We start from the raw sequence: 21598 nt of genomic DNA, 5'->3' as shown, positions 1-21598 counted from the left end.
CAGATTAGTTGACCATAGGTATGTGGATTTATCTCGACTTGCTCTCCTGTTCCATTGATCTATATTTCTAGTTTTGCACCACTACCATACTATTTTGATGACTGTAGCTTTATAGTGTAGTCTGAAGTCAGGGAGACTATTTCTTCTGGCTCTGTTTTTCTTCTTCAATATTGTCTTGACTCTTTGGGTCTTTTGTGTCTTCATTCAAATTTTGACTTTTTTGTTGTTGTTCTGTTTCTCTGAAAAAATGCCCTAAGTATTGCATGGAATCTATAGATTGTTTTGAGTGAGTAGTATAACCATTTCACAATATTGATTCTTCCAATCCAAGAATATAGTATATATTTTCATCTGTGTCATCTTTGATTTCTTTCAGCAGCATCTTACAGTTTTATGAGAATAGGTCATTTGCTTCATTAGGTAGGTTTATTTCTAGGTATTTTTTGATGTGGTGGTAAATGGGATTGCTCTCTTAATTTCTCTTTTTGATATTTCATGTTGGTATATATGTATACAGGAGATTTCTGTGTATTTATTTTGTAACCTGCCACTTTGCCAAATTCATTGATGGGTTCTAGAAGTTTTCTAATAACATCTTTAGGATCTTCTGTGTATCAGTCAGTTCAGTTCAGTCACTCAGTCGTGTCTGACTCTTTGCAACCCCATGGACCACAGCATGGCAGGCCCCCTTGTCTATCACCAACTTCCAGAGTTTACCCAAACTCATGTCCGTCGAGTCGGTGATGCCATCCAACCATCTCATCCTCTGTTGTCCCCTTCTTCTCCTGCCCTCAATCTTTCCCCAGCATCAGGGTCTTTTCAAATGAGTCAGTTCTTTGCATCAGGTGGCCAAAGTATTGGAGTTTCAGCTTCAACAGCAGTCCTTCCAATGAACATTCAGGACTGATCTCCTTTAGAATAGACTAGTTGGATCTCCCTGCCGTCCAGGGGACTCTCAAGAGTCTTCTTCAACACCACAGTTCAAAAGCATCAATTCTTTAGCGTTCAGCTTTCTTTATAGTTCAACTCTCACACCCATACATGACTACTGGAAAAAAAACCATAGCCTTCACTAGATGGACCTTTGTTGGCAAAGTAATGGCTCTGCTTTTTAATATCCTGTCTAGGTTGGTCCTAATTTTCCTTCCAAGGAGCAAGTGTCTTTTAATTTCATGGCTGCAATCACCATATGCAGTGATTTGGAGCCCCCCAAAATAAAGTCAGCCACTGTTTCCACCGTTTCCTCATCTATTTGCCATGAAATGGTGGGACCAGATGCCATGATCTTAGTTTTCTGAATGTTGAGCTTTAAGCCAACTTTATCATTCTCCTCTTTCCCTTTCATCAAGTGGCTCTTTAGTTTTTCTTCACTTTCTGCCATATGGATAGTGTTATCTGCATATCTGAGGTTATTGATATTTTTCCGGGCAATCTTGATTCCAGCTTGTGCTCCCTCCAGCCCAGCATTTCTCATGATGTACTCTGCATATAAGTTAAATAAGCAGGGTGACAATATACAGCCTTGACATACTCCTTTTCCTATTTGGAACCAGTCTGTTGTTCCATGTCCAGTTTTGACTTTGCTTACAGGTTTCTCAAGAGGCAGGTCAGGTGGTCTGGTATTCCCATCTCTTTCAGATACTTCTTTCAGATCCTTCAGATACTCTTTCTGTACTTCTATGTATAGTATCATGTCACCTGCAAACAGTGACAGTTTTACTTCTTTTCCAATTTGGATTCCTTTTGTTTCCTTTTCTTCTCTGATAGCCATGACTAGAACTTCCAAAAGTATGTTTAATAAGGGTGGCAAGGGTGGGCATCCTTGTCTTATCTTGCTCCTTGTCTTAGAGGAAACAGTGTTTCACCATTGAGAATGACGTCAGCTGTGGGTTTGTCATATATGGCCTTTACTATGTTGAGGTAGGTTCCCTCTACAGTCACTTTCTAGAGAGTTCTTTATCATTAATGGGTGTTGAACTTCAAGAAAATCTTCTTCTGGACCTATTGAGATGGCCATGCAGCTTTTATTCTTCAGTGTGTTAATGTGGTGGATCACACTGATTGATTTGAATATCTTGAAAGATCTTTGCGTCCCTGAGATAAATCCCACTTGACCAGGATGTATGATCCTTATACTGTGTTGTTGGATTTCGTTTGCTAGTATTTTCTTGAGGATTTTAATGTCTATGTTTAGCTGTGATATTGGCCTATAATTTTCTTTTTTGTGGTATCTTTATCTTGTTTTGTTATCAGGGTGATGGTGGCCTCATAGAATGAGCTTGGGAGTGTTTCTTCCTCTGTGATATCTTTGGAAGATTTTCAGATGGGTCAGGGTTAACTCTTCTATAAATGTTTGATAGAACTTGCCTGTGAAGCTGTCTGGTTCTGGATTTTTGTTTGTTGGGAATTTTTAAGTCACAGTTTCAATTTCACTGCTTATGATTGGTCTGTTCATGTTTTCTATTTCTTCCTGTTCAGTACTGGAAGAATTTGTCCATTTACTCTATCTAGGTCGTCCATTTTATTGATGTATAGTTGTAGTAGTATGATCTCCAGTGATGGGTGGTGCTGTGTTCCACCCATGTTGATTGATCGTCCTGAGGTGTCCCAGCACTGGAGCCCACGGGTTGCTGGGAGGGGCCAGGTCTTGATGAGACAATGGTGACCTTCAGAAGGGATCATGCCAATGAGAACTCCCCAGAACTACTGCTGCCAGTGTCTTTGCCCCACAGTGAGCCTTGGATGCTCCCCGCTTCCATAGGAGACCCTTCAGCACCAGCAGGTAGGTCTGCTCTGGGCTCATATGAGGCCATGGCTTATTTTCCTAGGTCTTGGTGTACACAAGACCTTGCATACAGCCTCCAAGAGTGGAGTTTCTGTTGTCCCCAGTCCTGTGGAATTGCCAGGATCAAACACCACTGGCTTTCAAAGCCAGGTTCTCTGGGGGCTTCTCCTCCTGTTGCCAGATCCCCAGGCTGGGGAACCAGTCAATGGAGCTCAGAACTTTCACTATGGTGGGAAAACTTCTGTGGTATAATTGTTTTCCAGTTTGTGGGTCACTCACATCATAGGTATGGTATTTGGTTTTATCCTGATTGTGCCCCTACTTCCAATCCTTTGGCGGCAGCTTCTTTGTCTTTGGAGGTAGAATATCATTTTTTGATAGGTCCAGCATTTCTCGGATGATGGTTGTTCAGCAGTTAGCTGTGATTCTGGTGTTTTCGTAAGAAAAAGTGAGCTCGTGTCTTTCATCTTGTCTCCATCTCTTATTTTTTGTTTTTTAAATTTAGTCTGTGTGAATCACATCAAACAATACGGTAATCTATGGTAATCTCTGGCACTCTGGTCCAAGCATACTGGATTTTTTTTCAGTCCGCTCAGTGAGTTAATATGTGAGAAGGGAACAGAGACTGTCTCTGCAGGAGCACAGTGAGAGACACTGGTGTGGGATGAGAGATGCTGTGTGGGCAGAAGCATCTGTCAGGGCTTGGGGAGTATGGGAAACTGGCTTTGGTTGTTTCAAGGCACAGTGAGGAAATGAATGATTTAAGACCCTCCTTGTTAACAGTTTCAAGGAGAAGGAAACGGCAAACCAATCCAGTATCCTTGCCTGCAAAATCCCATGGACAGAGGAACCTGGTGGGCTGCAGTCTATGGAATAGCAAAGAGTTGGGCATGACTGAGTGACTAACACACACACACACACACAGACACACACACACACACACACTAACAGTTTGATTATGTCTGGGTAAAGGAAAATGACTCCTTTATTTATCCAATCAACAATTCTTGACTGAGTGCTTACTATGTGAAAGGCAATATTCCTGATGCTAAGGAAAGAGCTATGAAATAAGCAGATGCCTCCCGCATCCTCTTGGAGTTTATCTCCTACTAGGAGTAGACTCACAATCAATGGATCAATTAGCAAACGATCAAAAAGAAAAAGAATCTCAAAGAAGAATATTAAAAAAAAATATTCTGTGATAGAAAGTGGCTGGATAAATACCTAAGATTTGGTATCAGGGAAGGTCTCTCATATAGGCCTGCATGTGAAAGACAATTATAAGCTAATCTAGGAGAGTCTTAGAGGAAAAGCATTCTAGGTAGAGGAAACAGGAAGTTCAAAAATCTGGAGGTGGGAACCTGAAGCAGCAGTCATCTAATATCAATCAAACTCCATCCTTCCTTTTCTTCAAACTCTCCAGAGGTTTTGTAGCTGTCTTAGAATAAAACTGAGAACACTTGATCTACACAAAGCTACATATCCAAGGCCCAAAGGCGTGTGAAAGTTGGCCAGTTGGACTTTATCTCCTATAATTCATCCAGCTACATCACCAAGCTCCAGCCTCAGTTTCCCACGTTATAATGTAAACTCTTGAGGGCACGGGCATCTGGCATGATGAGCGATACTGGGGGTGAAACTGGGTCTAGGATGGAGGTGGGTGGGGAGACTCTTGCTAGACTTCCTCAGAGGGAGAGGTGTTCTTTCTGAATTGGGCAGAGACACCGCCCCCACCCTCAACTCCTGTTACATCACACAGTGATCATGAAAAGTGGGGGCAGCTAAAGCTGATTTACTCAAGCAGGGAGAAGAGGTTCTGGACAGTCACAAGAAACATGGGGGTTTGCCTGCTAACCATTTTTTAGAGGTGGGACTATGTTTTCCCTATAGAGAAATCTGCTTTATGACAGTCTTGTTTTGAGAGTCAGCCACAAGCAGCATCCCTAACGGTACAGGCTGCAAGTTTCCCTGTATCCTTACTCCATCTTTCCTGGGTTGAGTGGAGAGCATCCTTAAACTACCATAGCCAATTCACGTTATCTTGAATATTCTGAATCTCACAAATGGAGCTCATTTCCAGTTTCATTATGCTAATTAACATGGCACTGCTTTCATCAGGCAACTCATTTCTAACAATCATTATGCTAATTGAGATATGGGTAGTTTAAAATACTTGTACAAACCTCTGGCCTTTCTCATTAAATGAGAGCTGACCTCCTGTGGGGTGTGAAATTCTGATTAGGGTGGCTGAATGCCCCTGAAAAGTAGCTTAACCCATTGCAGATACATTTCACACCGTAATGTCTAAAGATATTTTAAATTAAATTACAGGGGGGGTCAAGATGGTGGAGGATTAGGAGGATATGGAATTCAACTTTCCTCACAAATACATCAAGAATACATCTGCAAATGGAAAGAAGTCTCGCAGAGCGCCTGCTGAACACTAGCAGAAGACCTCAGACACTAAACAGGGTAAGGAAGCTCCCTGCATAACTGGGTGGGGAACTGAAGGAGAGGAGAGGCTCCCACACCTGGGACGCCCTCTTGCTGGTGGGGAGATCAGCTGGGACGGAGGGGAGCTTTGGGTCTTGGAGGAGAGTGCAGCAACCAGGCTGTGGCAGGCAGGACAGAGTGAGACTTGCAGAGATGGTCTGTGCCAGAGCCCTGCCTGCCCCATACTTAGACATGTGTCTCCTGGTGCAGACGGGGGCTGGAACTATGGGGTTTAGAAAGAGACCTACCGAGGGAACAGCTGTAGGCTGCAGGGAGAGAGCCTGCAGGGATGAGAGTGAGGAAGCCACGACCAGGGGTGCTCAGAGAGGAAGACTGCACAGCCATAGACGTGAAGCAGCGTTGTTGAAGTGCAAACGGCAGGGCCACCAATGCAGCCTCTCTCCCCACGTGCTGCTTGCCTCCCTAGGGGACCAGAAGGGCTCCAGCCAGGCAGGCTCTGGGGAAGCTTTGGGACCAGGGGCCTGTGGGTGGTGCACATGCAGAGGTGGGGCTGAAACCACAATCGAGCTCCAGGAACACTGCGATGAAGGAGAGCTGAGGTCTCTCTTCATGGCTGCATGGACCATGAATTTACACCCCTGCTGCCAACTGTGTAAATTCAGCTCCTGAGGACCATCTAGGCAGACAGTGGGTGTCTCTGTAGCAGAGATGGGCCTAGCTTTTGCATCTGTGGACTTTGTGGGCACATTGCACGTGGGAGTTGGGCCAGAGTCTGAGCTGCCTCCACACACCCCCAGCAGGTCCAGATCCATTATTATTCCAGTCCTGGGACCTGACTTCGATTGATCCACCCTGGTGGCCTGGTGAAAAACAATGCCCAAGAGACACCAGGGGCACACTGCCTTCACACACATGGGTAATGTGGGGCTTAGAGTCGTGCCAACAGCAGGGTAATCTGAGAGCTCACACAGGTGACACAGAGATCACGCCCACATGTGAACAGCTTCAGCGGAGGAATACTAAGTGCTTTCTTCCCAAGTGTTGGGAGAGCGCCAATCCTGCCTCCCGCATACTGAGGTCAGAAACACAGCTAAGAAACAGATTGTGGGGCCTCTACCCCAACAACTAGGAAGCAGACCCTGCCCCTGAGCTCAGGGAAAGGGAAAGCTCTGCTCCACATCCAGTACAGGCTCTGGTCAGCACATCAGTCAGCACACCATGAGGAAATGGGTAGCAGATAGCCAAACTAAAAACAGCACTTGCACCAAAAAATATTAAACCTGTGAAGGCTATACAGGGAAGCTCCATCATAAAAATAGCCCTCCAAGACAGTCTGAGGATCTGGTATCAGAAGCTTAGAGCAAGAACCCCCGAGCATTTAGCTGTGAAGTTCAGCAGGGCTTGAATGAAAGAGCTCTACAGGGTGGAGGCAAATAGAGACTCCACTCTTGGAGGAAGAGCATAAGGTGCCACATGCACTGGAATTCACACAGAGCATTACCTCCACAGGACCTTGGACTTGACCTACTCAGGGATCTTGGAGGGCCCCCTGGGAAGGTGATGGTTGGCTGTAGCTCATTGTGGGGGCAAGGACACCATAGCAGAGACCAGAGGGACTACTGATCAGCATGAACTCTTCCATAGATCCCCGTATTGGCACAAAGACTGGGCCCCACCCAGCAGCCTGCATGCTCCAGTGCTGGAAAGCCTCAGCAAGGCAGGAACACAGCTCCACCCATCAGAAGACAGGCTGGACCTCAGGTTCAAGATGGTGGAGTAGAAGGATGTGCTCTCATCTTCTACTGTGAGAGCACCAAAATCTCAATTAGCTGTTGAACAACCATTGACAAGAAGATGCTGGAACCCAATGAAAAAGGATACCCCACGTCCAAAGACAAAAAAGCCACAGTGAGATGGTAGGAGGGGCACAATCACAATAAAATCAAATCCTATACCTGCCCAGTGGGTGACCCACAAACTGGGGAACAATAATACCAAAGAAGTTTTCCCAATATTGTGAAGGTTCTGAACCCCACATCAAGCTTCCTAGCCTAGGGATCTGACTGAGGGACTGGAACTTTCCCAGGAATCTGACCTTGAAGCCAGCAGGATTTGATTATAGGACTTCCACAGGACTGAGGGAAATGGAGACTCCAGTCTTAGAGAACACAAGCAAAATCTTATGCACATCAAGACCCAGAGGAAGGGAGCAATGATCTCACAGCAGACTGAACCAAAACTACTGTGGAGGCATGGGTCCACAGGGGCTCCCCATGGGGATGAGGGCACTGGCAGAAGCAGTCTGGGAAGGTCCCTCTTCATATAAGCCCTCTTGGAGGTCACCATTAACCCTACCATAGAGACCACAGACTCCGGGCTTGGGTGGCCTCAGGCCAAACAACCACCAGGGAGGGAGCACATCCCCACTCATCAGCAGACAATTGGATTAAAGCTTTACTGAGCAATGTCCTGCCCACCAGGGCAAGACCCAGTTTTTCCCACCACTAGTCTCTCCCATCAGGAAGCTTACACAAGCCTCTTAGCCTCCTCCATCAGAAGGCAGACAGAAGCAAGAGGAACCACAGTTCCAACAAAGACTAAAACAAAACCACATTACAGAAGGTTAATCAGCATGAAAAAGCAGAACATTATGTCCCAGAAGAACGGACAAGATAAAACCCCAGAAAAACTAAATGAAGTGGAGATAGGCAACCTTCCAGAAAAAGAATTCAGGATAATAATAGTGAAGATGATCCAGGATCTTCGGAAAACAATGAAGAAAATGCAGAAATGTTTACTGAAGAACTAAAGAACAAACAAACAGAGATGAATAATACACTAGAAGGAAATCAATAGCAGAATAACCCAGGCAGTAGAACAGATGAGTGACCCGGGGGACAGAACAGTGGAAATCACTGCTGCAAAACAGAATATAGAAAAAAGAGTGAAAAGAAATGAAGACAACCTAAAAGACCTCTGGGACAACATTAAACGAACCAACATTTGTATTCTAGGGGTCTCAGAAGGAGAAGAGAGAGAGAAAAGGAACTGAGAAAATATTTGAAGAGGTAATAGCTAAAAACTTCATTAACATGGGAAATGAAATAGTCCACCAAATCCAGGAAGCACAGAGAGTCCCAAGCAGGATAAACCCAAGGAGGAACACACTGAGACATGTAGTAATCAAACTGACAAAAATTAAAGATAAGGATAAAACATTAAAAGCAACAGGGGAAAAGTGACAAATGACATACAAAGGAACTCCCATCATGCTATCAGCTGATTTCTCAACAAATACTCTACAAGCCAGAAGGGAATGGCCGGATAAATTTAAAGTGATGAAAGGGAAGAACCAACAACCAAGAATACTCTACCCAGCAAGACTCTCATTCAGACTTGATGGAGAAATCAAAAGCTTTCCAGACAAGCAAAAGTTGAGAGAATTCAGCACCACCAAACCAGCTTTATAACAAATGTTAAAGGAACTTCTCTAGGCAGGAGAATCAAGACAAGGAAAAGACCTACAGAAAAGAAGCCCCAAAAAAGAATACGGTAATAGGATCATAGATATCAATAATTACCTGAAATGTAAATGGGTTAAATTCACCAACCAAAAGACATAGACTGGCTGGGCAGATGAAAATATGTGCATGTATGCAACTCCACTTACCACATCACTCTGCTTGACCCCTCAAACTGCATGTGAATATTTTATATTGTTAAATTAATCATGTTCCCATTATGGCTTGCAATTGTAATTATCTTTCATTATTGTATCAGGCTATTGATTTTAAAAACTGATAAACAGTATTTTACTATTGTGATTATGGAACTGTTACTCACTTAATACCATTGTATCATGATTGGTCAACAGAAAAATAACAGAACTCTATATCACCAAAAGTACCATTTAATAGAAAAACCTGTAATCACTTATTAAAGTCTAGATGCATATCAGAATTATCTTGGAGTTTTTTTAAAAATATAAATGCCTAGGTAATGATTTTTTTTCCTCCAGAGCTCCAGATATGTTTCTACTGAGCAGCCATGTTTAAAAACAACCAAACTATTATGATGATCTTTTACTTTTGTCTAGTTTGTTTCACTTTTTCTATTTTGTATTCAGAGCTCCCATTTCATTTAGTTTATGTGTTCCAATTTCCCCATCTCTTCTTTTTTTTTAATGTTCTTTCTCGAGCCTTTATTAAGTGTAGTAGAATAGAACTTTGTATACATATATATAATAATATGTATAATATATATATTTTAGAGAACTTATTAATTTTGTCTAAAAAGTGTATGACATTTTGATTCCATTTGCTTGACTTAGTATGAACAGAATGCTAGATTTCTAAGTAAAAAACAGATATGCAACAGAGGTTTACTGTGTAGCACAGGGAACTACAGTCAATATCTTGTAATAACCTATAATGGAAAATAAATTGAAAAATACTATATGTGTATGTGTATAACTGAATCACCTTGCTGTGCACCTGAAACATTGTAAGTCAACTATACTTCAATAAAATAGATATATTAAGAAAGAAATTTCCATAAAAGATTAAAAAAAAAAAAAAAGGGCTGCCTAAAGTCTTACTGAGCTCACAGCCACCTCAAACACATCTCTTGACCCTGCCCTGCCCATCAGAGGGACAAGACCCAGCTCAAGCCACCAGAGGGCAGGCACCAGTCATTCCCAACAGGATGCCTACACCAGCCCCTGGACCAACCTTACCCACCAGTGGATGGACACCAGAAGAAAGAGGAACTACAATCCTGCAGTCTGCAGAAAGGAGACCACAAAGACAAAAATTTAGACAAAAATCAGATGACAGAGAAATAAACTGCAGATGAAGGAAAAAGATAAAAAACCCCAAAGCCCCAAAAGAACAATTAAATGAAGAGGAGATGGGCAGCCTACCTAAAAACGAAATTAAGAGTAACAACAGTAAAGATACAAAATCTCAAAAGTATGGAGGCACAGACTGAGAAGATACAAGAAATTTTTAATAAAAGATTTAAAGAAGAAACAGAGATGAACAATACAAAACCTAAAATGAAAAATACACTAGAAGGAATGATTAGAAGAATAACTGAGTCAGAAGAACAAATAAGTGAGCTGGAATACAGAGTGGAAATCATTGCCACAGAACAAAGAAAAAAGAATAAGAAGCAAGGAGGACAGTATCAGAGAGCTCTGGGACAACAAAACGCACCAACATTTGCGTTATAGGGGTCTGAGAAGAAGAGAAAAGAGAATGAACTCGAGAAAATATTTGAAGAGATTATAGCCGGAAACTTCTCTAACAAGGGAAAGGAAACAGTCACCCATGTTCAGGAAGTGCAGAGAGTCCCATGCAGGATAAACCCAAGGAGGAACGTGCCATGACACATAGTAATCAAACTAATAAAAATTAAACACAGAGTTATTAAAAGCAACATGGGAAAAGCAACAAATAACATACAAGGGGACCTCCATAAGGCTATCAGGTGATTTTTTGGCAGAAGCTCTCAAGGCCAGAAGGAAGTGGCATGATGAATGGGAAAAAACCCTACAAGCAAGAATACTCTATCCAGCAAGGCTCTCATGCAGATTTGATGGAGAAATCAACAGTTTTACCCACAAGCAAAAACTCAGAGAATTCACGACCAAATAAGTCTTAAATGCTAAAGGCACTTTTCTAGGTGGAAAAGAAAAGCCTACAACTAGAAACAAGAAAATTATAAGTGAAAGACCCTTGGATAAAGGGTAACATACAGGAAAGTTAAGGCTTCTCTGGTGGCTCAGATGGTAAAGAGTTTGCCTGCAGTGTGGGAGACTCAGATTTGATTCCTAGGTCAGGAAGATCTCCTAGAGAAGGAAATGGCAACCTACTCCAGTATCCTTGCCAGGAAAATTCCATGGATAGAGGAGCCTGGCAGGCTACAGTCCATGGGGCTGCAAAGAGCTGGACACGACTGACTTCACTCACTCAACAGGAAAGTTAGGAAATCATCCACACACAAATATATCAAAACCAGCAATTGTGAAAAGGACACAAATGCAGGATATTATAAATGTATTTGAAATTAAAAGAGAAACAACTTAAAACAGTCTAGTATATATGTAGACGGCTATATCAAAACGTCATCAGAATTGCAAACCAAAAAACTACAATAGACATGCAAAAAAGAAAAAGCAACCCAAACACAACACTAAAGATAGTCATCAAATCACAAAAGAATAAAAGAAGGGAAGAAAGAAGACCCACAAAAGCAAATCTGAAACAATTAAGAAAATGGCAATAGGAAAATACACATTGATAATTACCTTAATTGTAGATAGATTAAATGCTCCAACCAGAAGAAACAGACTGGCTGGATGAACACAAAAATAAGAGCCATAGATGTGCTTTGTACCTGACACCCACTTCAGACTAGGGACACACAGAGACTGCAAGTGAGAGGATGTAAAAAGGTACTAGATGCAAATGGAAGTCAAAAGAAAGCTGGAGTGGAAATACTCATAAGTATTATGAGAGGTTATAATAAGTATAAGTATTATAGGAGTATTATAAGTGTTATAAGTAAGTATAAATATTATAAGTAAGTATAAGTACTATAAGCATTATTATAAGTATTATTATAAGTATTATAAGAGTATTATAAGTATTATAAATAAGTATAAATATTATAAGTAAGTATAAGTACTATAAGTATTATTATAAGTATTATAAGAGTATTATAAGAGATAGGGAAGGCACTGCATTATATTTAAGGGATCAATCCAAGAAGATGTAACACTTGTAAATACACATGTATCCAACATCAGAGTACCTCAGTATATAAGGCAAATGCTAACAGCCATAAATGGGGAAATTGACGATAGCACAATAATAGCGGGGACTTTAACACCTTACTTACTTCAGTGGACAGATCATCCAGACGGAAAATCAATAAACAAAAACCTTGAGTGACACGTTAGACCAGATGGACTTAACTGATATTTATAGGGCATTCCCTCCAGAAGCAGCAGAATACAGTTCTCAACTCCACATGAAACATGCTCCAGAATAGACTACATATTGGGCTACAAATCAAGCCTCGGTAAATTTAAGAAAATCAATCATATCAAGCATCTTTTCTTGCCAAAACACTATGATATTAGAAGTAAATTATAGTCAAAAACTATAAAAAAGCACAAACACGTGGAGACTAAACAATGTGTTACCAGACAACCAAAGGGCCACTGAAGAAATCAAAGAGGAAATAAAAGAATATATAAACACAAATGACAACAAAAACAAAGTTATCCAAAACCTATGGGACATAACAGAAGCCTTTCCAAGACGGAGGTTTATAGCAATACAATCTTACCTCATTAAACAAGAAAAGTCTAAAACAACCTAAACTTACACCTACAGCATCTAGAGAAAGAAGAACAAACAAAATCCACAGTTAGTAGAAGGAAAGGAAGCATAAAGATCAGAGGAGAAATAAATGAAACAATATTTGAAAAGATAAAACTGATAAAATGTTAGACTCATCAAGAAAAAAAACGAAGAGGGCTCAAATCAATAAAATTATAATCGAAAAGGAAGAAGTTACAGTGGATACCACAGAAATACAAAGGATAAGCAACTACCATAAGCAACTATATGCCAATAAAATGGACAACCTAGAAGAAATGGACAAATTCTCAGAAAGGTACAATCTCCCTATATTGAACCATGAAGAAACTGAAAATATGAACAGACCAATCATAAGTACTGAAATTGAAACTGTGATTAAAAAACTCTGAAGAAACAAAAGTCCAGGACCAGATGACTTCACAAGCAAACTCTATCCAACATTTATAGAAGACTTAATGGCTATTCTGAAACTATTGCAAAAAATTGCAGAGGAAGGAACACTCCCAAGCTCACTCTATGAGATCAACATCACCCTGATACCAAAACCAGGTAATACCACCATGAAAACAGCAAATTACAGGCCCATATCACTGATGAACATAGATGCAAAATCATAAACAAAATACTAGATAGCAAACTGAATCCAACAATATATTAAAAGGTCATAAACCAGGATCCAGTGGGATTTATCTTAGGGTTTCAAGGTTTCTTTGATATATGCAAATCAATCAACAAATTGAAGAATAAGGACCATATGATCATCTCAATAGATGCAGAAAAGTTTTTGACAAAATTCAACACCCATTTATGATAAAAACTCTGCAGAAAGTGGGCATAGAGGAAACATACGTCAACATAATGAAGTCTATAGATGACAAGTCTGCTGCTAACATCATGCTCAGAGGAAATGCTTTCAGTTTCATCATTAAGATCAGTAACAAGAAAAGGATGCCCACTCTCATCACTTTCATTCCACAGAATTTGGAAGTTCTAGATATATTAGTCGAAAAATAAAAAGAAATAAAAGGAATCCACATTAGAAAATAAGTAAAACTATCACTCTTTGCAGATAAGATGATACTAAACACAGAGAATCCAAAGATTTTATCAGGAAACTACTAGAGCTCATCAGTGATTTGGTTAAAGTAGAATACAAAATCAATACCCAGAAATCTGTTTCATTCCTATGTACTAATAAGGAAAGATCAAAAGGAGAAATTAAGGAAACACTTCCTTTTACCATCACATCAAAAATAATAAAATACCTAGGAATAAATTTACCTAATGAAGCAAAAGACCTGTACTCCAAAAACTATTAACACTTTGATGAAAGAAATTGAGGATGACATTGACAGATGAAGAGATACATATATACCATGTTCTTGAATTGGAAGAATCAATATTGTCAAAATCACTATGTTTCCCAAGACAATCTTGAGATTCAATGCAATGCCTATCAAATTATCAATAGCATTTTTATAGAACTAGAACAAAAAACAATCTTAAAACTTGTATGGAGACATAATAGGCCCCAAGTAGTCAAAGCCACCTTGAGAAAGAAAAAAGAAGCTGGAGGAATCAGGCTCCCTGACTTCAAACTACACTGCACAGCTGTGTACTGGCACAAAAGCAGAAAGGCAGATCAGTGGAGCAGGTGACAAAGCCCAGAAGTAAACCCATGCACGTGTGATCAATTAAGCTATGAGAAAGGAGGCAAGGCTTTACAATGGGTAAAAAACAGTCTCTTCAGTAAATGATGCTGGGAAAACTGGACAGCTACATACAAAGAACAAAATTAGAACATTATTTAATACCATACACAAAAATAACTCAAAATGGATTAAGGACAGAGATGTAAGACTGTATACTATAAAACCCTTAGCAGAAAGCATAGGAAGAACACTCAGACATAAATTGCAGCAATATCTTTTTTGGCCCATCTTCTAAAATAACAGATGCAAAAAGCAAATATAAATAGAGCAACTATATGCCAATAAAATGGACAACCTAGAAAAAATGGGCAAATTCTTAGAAAGGTACAACCTTCCCATATTGAACCATTATTGTTTACTGGGACTTAATTACACTCAAAAGTTCTTGCACAGCAAAGTAAACCATAAACAGAATAAAAAGACAATGCACAGAATGAGAGAAAATATTTGCAAATGATGTGGCCAAAAAAGGGATTAATTTCTAAAGTATATAAATGGCTCATGCAGCTCAATATAAAAAAGAACAAAATAACCCAATCAGAAAATGTGCAGAAGACCTACACTGGTGTTTCTCCAAAGAAGACAGACGGATGGCCAAGAGGCACATGAAAAGACACTCAACAGTGTTCATTCTTAGAGAAATGCAAGTAGAAACCACAATGAGTGTCACCTCACAGCTGGCAGAATGGCCATCATCCAAAGTCTAGAAACAATGAACGCTGGAGAGGGTGTGAAGAAAACCCTCTTACACTCTTGGTGGGAATGTAAATTGATACAGCCACTGTGGAAAACAACATTGATATTTCTTTAAAAACAGAACTACTATATACCCAACAATCCCAATCCTGGGCTTATATCCAGAGAAAAGCATGGTTCAAAAATGTACATGCATCCCTGTGTTCACTGCAGCTCTGTTTACAATAGCTAAGACGTGGAAGCACCTTAATGTCCATCTACAGATGAGTGGATAAGGAAGATGCACATATATACACAATGGAACATTACCCAGCTATTAAAAAGATGAAAAAAAAACTATTTGTAGCAACATGCCAGAACTGGAGATTATCATACTAAGTGAAGCAAGTCAGAGTGAGAAAGACAAATAGCAGATGATGTAGTTTAGCACAATCTAAAAAAATGATAAAAATGAACCTATTTATACAGCAGAAACAGACTCACAGACTTAGTAAACTCATGGTTACCAGAGGGGAAAATGGTGGCTGGGGGAGGGATAAATTGGGAGTTTGGTATGGACATATACATATACATATTTAAAACAGATGAGGAACAACGACCTACTGTATAGCACAGGGAGATCTACTCAATATTCTGTGATAACCTAAATGGAAAAGAATTTTAAAAAGAATAGATATATGTGTAAGTAAAACTGAATCACTTTGCTGTACATTTGAAACTAACACATTGTCATTCAACTATACTGCAATATAAGATAAAAATTAAAAACCTAATAAAAAAACCAAAATGCATTATTTGCTATAGGTATTTCCTGAAAGTTTTATATATTTATATATATATAAATCATTATATAATATTGATAGTAGTAGTAGCAGTAATGATAAAATAATACCTTGTATTTGTAAGGTTAAGTCATATCTAGCACCAGGGTCCTCAACCCCCAGGTCACGGACTAGTACCAGTCCATGGTCTGTTAGGAACCGGTCTGCACAGCAGTAGGTGAGTGGCAAACGAAGCTTCATCTGTACTTATAGTCATTCCCCATTGCCCCGGAAGGGACCGTCTAGTTGCAGGAAGACAAGCTCAGGGTTCTCACTGATTCTGCACTATGGTGAGTTGTGTAAATATATGACAGTGTGATGATAATAGAAATAAAGCACGCAGTGAATGTAACCACCCCCTCACCGCCCCTCCCCATCCATGGGAAGCTGTCTTCCACAAAACCAGTCTCCAGTGCCAAAAAGGCTGGGGACTGTTCCTCTAGCACATTTAATTTGGAGGGTCCACTTGAGACTTGAAACCACATACAGAAGGTGCCATTAACGTGATTAAATCTTTTAACAACAAATCGCTAAATGTGAATTGAGAGCAAAGAAAACTTATGATCAAGAAATGAGCACCACTCATTTGCACCACTCTTCTGCAAACAGGAAGAGTCTTTGGGAATTCTCTATCCAGCAGGGCTTTGACCATCACCTACAAAGTAGAACAGTTACCATGAGAGAACTTCTGTATATAGACTGAAGTTCTGTTAATTCCTTCGGTTTCCATCAAAACCACTCAAATTTTAATCTCCATGATATTCCACACAAAGCCAACTGTACTTGGCTTTCTAAGTGACTCAAGGCTTGTCAGCAGTAATTCTGACTCCCTGATTTTTGCTTTGCCATTTAATTCCTGAATCTCTACTCCATATGGTTTTATATTTTTCCATACTCATTTTCATAAACTGTTTTGCTGGGTAAGCTTGAAGCACTCTTGCCAGGGGCATGCTGCTGTCTTTGTTTAAGAATGACACCAAGACCGCAGTTCAGGCACACTGCAGTGTCAAGTGGGAACACTGCAGTGTTTCCAAAAGTACATGTGATAGAATTGTTTTGTAAAAATGGCTACAATGCCCCTTCCTCTCGGTAGTGAATTCCTACATTATCTTTGGGGTTGGCCAGATGATTTGCTTTGGCCTATGGGACTGAAAACATGCTGGTCATCTGGGCACCTCTTGCTGTTCTCTGAATTCTGAGACTTCCATGGTCAGCGTCACCTAGCTCCATGTTATCCATCCCACAGCCATCAGACGACCGACGCCCAGAAGCGGAACTGTGATGTTCAGCTGCTGTGCCCAGATGCTCACAGAAGCCCCGTCAAGAGCAGGAGAAGCATTTGCCTGAAGTTCGCCCAAATGCCAACCCGCAGAATCATGAACTAAATTTTGTCACTGGCTTTGGCATGGTCTCTACCGCAGCTAAAGCCAGCAGATGCCACATGAGAGGGTGAAGTCCAGATGGCAGATCTGGAGGGACAGAGTTTAGCACAGCCAGCACTTACTTGGACTGTTGGTAGGAATACGCAGATGCATGCTCGCTGGCTGTGTCCACTGCTATCTGCTGCTGCTGACCACTCGTGTCCTGGGACGAAGGTGCCACTGTCTGGGGAGAGGTATCAGCCACAACACCCTGTGGAGACAACAAGGACATAGGACCTCACTGGCTTGAGCAGAAGGGCTCCTTGCGGACGGACTGTAGGGCACATCCCCGTGCTGTCTGGCACTGGGCTTGTGTGGAGTTGCACTCGGCTACATAAAGCCACAATAAACACCAGCAGAAAACCCACAGAACTCATCTGAGGAATTTACCTCCATGTGTCGCCAAGAAGACTTGCCATCAGAAGACCCTATAGCAGTCAAATGATCAGGAAATCATTTTGCCTGCAGGTAGAACTTTTAAACTGCAGCTGCCTGTAGCCACACTAAATAATAATTCCTTAATTAAAAAAGAGCATGCAGAATTCCTATAAAAACTTATACATTTGAGCATTTTCCTGGGAATAAATTTCTCTACCCTGTCTCTACAATCTGGCAAAACAATGGACCTTACTACTAATAAAAATCTATATCCAGGTTTGGATTCTTCCTAAAAGGACATTGTCAAATATGCTTTCCCTTAAGGAATTTGATTTGTCTTATTTACTTTTATTTTTCTCGACATGAACTGGGATTCATTTAGAGGTTTCAGAAAAAGAAACTAACATCCTTAATTTTGATTTGCTCCTTCCTTTAGCCTTTTGATGGCTTCCATTTCTCACAGATGCCAACAAGAATGGATTTCTTGAGTTGATCCTCACTCAGAAGTTATGTTTGGTTCTGAGAAAGGTTTGGTAGTTAGTCAACCTAGGGAGAGAATCCATATGACTACATTCTCCTGGTTGTACTTATATTATAGCCTTGGACTTCTGCAGAGATACAGGCTTTTGATCAATGTTCTGTCCTTAACAGAAGTTCCCTGAAATTGCTCCTCAAAATGTGAAAATTCTCCCTTTATGAATTCAATATTTTTTCACCCCTAATCTACTGTATGGTATTACACAGTTTTCTGAGTTTCCTACCTGCATTGACTTGTATGAATACTGGTGAATTTTCAATGACTGTTTTGACACAGAAAATGAATCAGTGCTTTCCTTTATAAGCACAACTCAAGGCACTATATCAGGGTATGCTTATATAATTCTTAGTGGTATACTTCTTTTTAAATCTCAGATTTATTGATATATTAGACTGTTTCCAATAAGCAATACTCTTAAGTGTGTCTCCTTGTTTTAGAGTCAGCAAAAACCTCAAATTCTGTAGATAAGCACCCACATTTGGTGTACAGATAGAGAGATGCAGATATGTGGCAGACATCGATGCTTAAGGCCACCTATGATGTCTAGATTCATAATTTTTTCTCATGGATTAGATGGGTTTTGATAGCTAAATCTAGCAAAGAACATATATTTTAATCACATACTCTCGAAAATCTGAAAAGCTAATTAAAACCTCTTTAATAGTGAAACATTCTCAAGGGCTTATAGGTCTGGAACACATAAAAGATTAACACGTTTTTCCTCCTCGGTTTCCTAAATGACACGGTACTGTCCTCTTAAATGTCTGTGCTTCCCAAATCTTGGTACTAGCAAACATCGGTAACACACCAAAAACAAGCAAACAAACATATATTTTGAAAAGATCCAATTTCGTCTCTCAAAATTTCACCTAATCTGTGTGGCTCCAGAGGTTGGAAGAGTCATGCTGGTCTCCCACATTGAGTGGTACCGACGTGAGGAGCAGCAACAGCTGGACTCCAGAGGAGTCCCAGCTGATGGAAGACATCCACTGTGACCATAACAGCAAATGGGCATCAGGAGAAGGTGAAGGAGGGCCGGGAGCAGGGAGAAGTCTATACCTCTGAGTTCTCACCATTGTCCTCATAGCTCTATGCCCCTCCTATCCAGTATCTTTCTGGCTCTGTCCAGTAAAACAGTGTATAGAGGAAATGGATTTAGCCCAGTGGAGAGAGAGGAGAGGAGAAAGCTCCCAGCAAGGCCAGCATGACTTTATCACTCATGGTCTGCACCAACCAGAGTGGTACGTTCTCCTCCTTTGTCTGTAGGACGCCACAGTCCCATCAAGGTTCACTGGTGAGAGCAGTGGTCCTTCGTCTTTAGTACACAAAAGAATCACCTGGCATCCTTTAAAAATTCTCAGGTGCAGTCCACAGCCTGGACCACATCAGACTCTGGCAAAAATCACTATTTAAAAAAAAAAAATCTTGAAGTAATTTCAACATGCAGAAAAATTTGAGAACCACTGCTCTAATCCAGTCCTTCTTAATTTTTAATGTGCGCCTTCATCCTTAAGGGCTCTTGTGAAAATGCAAATTCTAATTCAGTAGATCCAGGTAGAGTCTGGAAGTTTGTATTTCTAACAGGCTCTCAGGTGGTGCTGCTCATGTTGGTTTAGGGAGTACCGTTGGAGTAACAGGGCATCGGAGAACGGGCTTATTCAAAAGGCTTCAAATGTTTCCTTTCCTCTTTCTGATTGTTTGTGGCTCACATTTGATGGAGTAGTTATTTGATCTTTGGTCTTTTCTCTAAGCATACCTGTGGCGGATTCATGTTGATATATGGCAAAACCAATACAATATTGTAAAGTTAAAAAATAAAATAAAACATTTAAAAAAATAGTGGCGTTCCTCTGAGACCTGGATACCAAATTTGCTTGTGTCCTGTGCAAAGCAAGGCAAAGGCGTGTTCAAGTAAAGTCCATACTTTGACAGAATGAGCTTGCAACTGCAAACTTTCAAGTAGCACAACAATCACCACTAAGGATTTGGGGGGTTTACAGTGGGCCCTGGTGCTCGAGGCTGAGATTTATCTTCCTAACCTCGTTCTGTAAGAAGAGACGGACTTACTTCAATGGAAACAGCTGTCGGAGGCACAGGCGTGTACTGGGGGATGTAGGTCCCTTGCATAGGAGCCGCGGCAGTCATGTACTGGAGGAAATCAAAGAGAAATGCAGATGAACTTGGGCATGCGGCCGGCAGGAACAGTGACAGCACATAAGACTTTTCCATGTGTGGCCCCCGCCAGTGCGTGATTAAACTTAAAGTCTATTTTGACCGAAAATAATGCAGTTTCTAGCAGTATAGAATAGCCATCTCTTATTGATTCAGAACCAACAGAAGCCCACCTCTCCAGCATCAGTACAAGTTCATTCTTCCCACCCCCTCATGTTGTCCTGAACATTCTACATTAGCTCCCAAACATCTCACTTTCACATCCAAAACACAAATGCCTGCCAGGTGGGCAGGGATGACCTCTGTTTTTTCCTCCATTTTACTGCTAGCACATAGTAGGCTCTCAACAGATTATTTGTTGAATGAATAAATCATGAATAATCAATAATCAATAAATAAATGAAAATTATGAAAAATAATTCTTTTCTAACTAAAATAGAGGGCTAATGTAAGAAATACTTATCTACCAACAATCACAATTGGCAAATGTTATAAATTCTTTTGTCATTTGATAGCTTTTTTTTTAATAAATAAATAGTGTTCCAGATCATCTTGAAATTGCTTTTTTATCCTCCCCCCACTCCATGTCACTGACAGTATTTCCTTTTCCACTCATTTAATTCTCTAAATTTTCTTCATCTAAATGAATGATACAATAGTTCAATCATTTTTCACTAAGTTGTAGTAATTCAGTAAAATATTCAGTAAAATATGTGTTGGGGATAACATGTATTATGGCAACAAAAAATTGAAGATGCAGAAAAATTATATGCCCACCTCTGTAAGCACAAAGCATGGCCCATATTCCTGTTTCTATTATACATAGCCTCTGACAAGTTGAGGTTCTACTCTTTTGAGGGTGGAATCTTCCATGGAATCAACTGTATTTCTGAGTTTCTAAACTTCATCATCACAAAATTTCAGAGCCAGAATCATCTAATGAAAACAAGGCTTCTCAAAACACAGTTTCATTGAAACAATTCTTATGGAAACAACAAGCCCATGATTCTTTATTCTTCTAAAGTCGCTACGTTCACATATGAAGGGCACCCATAAATATGCAAAATCTAAATTACAATGTTATGCATTGATAGGTACTTTCAGTATCCAAGAGGCATGATAATTCTGAATGCAGGGAAATAATCTGAATGGAGATTGGCTCATCAGATGTTGTTTACTATTCATGGAGAAATAGAGCAACTCTGGACAAATGCTTCTCCATCCTAAACG

General features: G+C 40.4%; 1 protein-coding gene across 20 annotated transcripts in view; it reads right to left on the bottom strand.

Moving 5' to 3' along the window:
- Positions 1 to 21598, bottom strand: part of RBMS3 (RNA binding motif single stranded interacting protein 3) — a 797532-nt gene that overhangs the window by 7464 nt on the left and 768470 nt on the right. For 19 of the 20 annotated variants that reach the window (XM_086365588.1, XM_086365575.1, XM_086365577.1 and 16 more), the window contains 2 exons: positions 20264 to 20344; positions 17364 to 17491 (listed from right to left, as the gene is read on the bottom strand). In XM_086365588.1, the coding sequence (XP_086221714.1) occupies positions 17364 to 17491; positions 20264 to 20344 (209 nt within the window). Of the gene's footprint in view, positions 1 to 17359; positions 17492 to 20263; positions 20345 to 21598 lie in introns of those variants that run through there. The other variant, XM_086365578.1, reaches the window with a different exon arrangement.

This window comes from Bos grunniens, chromosome 22 (assembly GCF_055505025.1).
Source record: "Bos grunniens cultivar Pamir isolate PY7600 chromosome 22, Bosgru_T2T1.0, whole genome shotgun sequence".
In the NCBI taxonomy this organism is placed as follows: Eukaryota; Metazoa; Chordata; class Mammalia; order Artiodactyla; family Bovidae; genus Bos; species Bos grunniens.
Note: the sequence above shows the minus strand (reverse complement) of the source record. Positions and strands in the feature narration are given on the sequence as shown.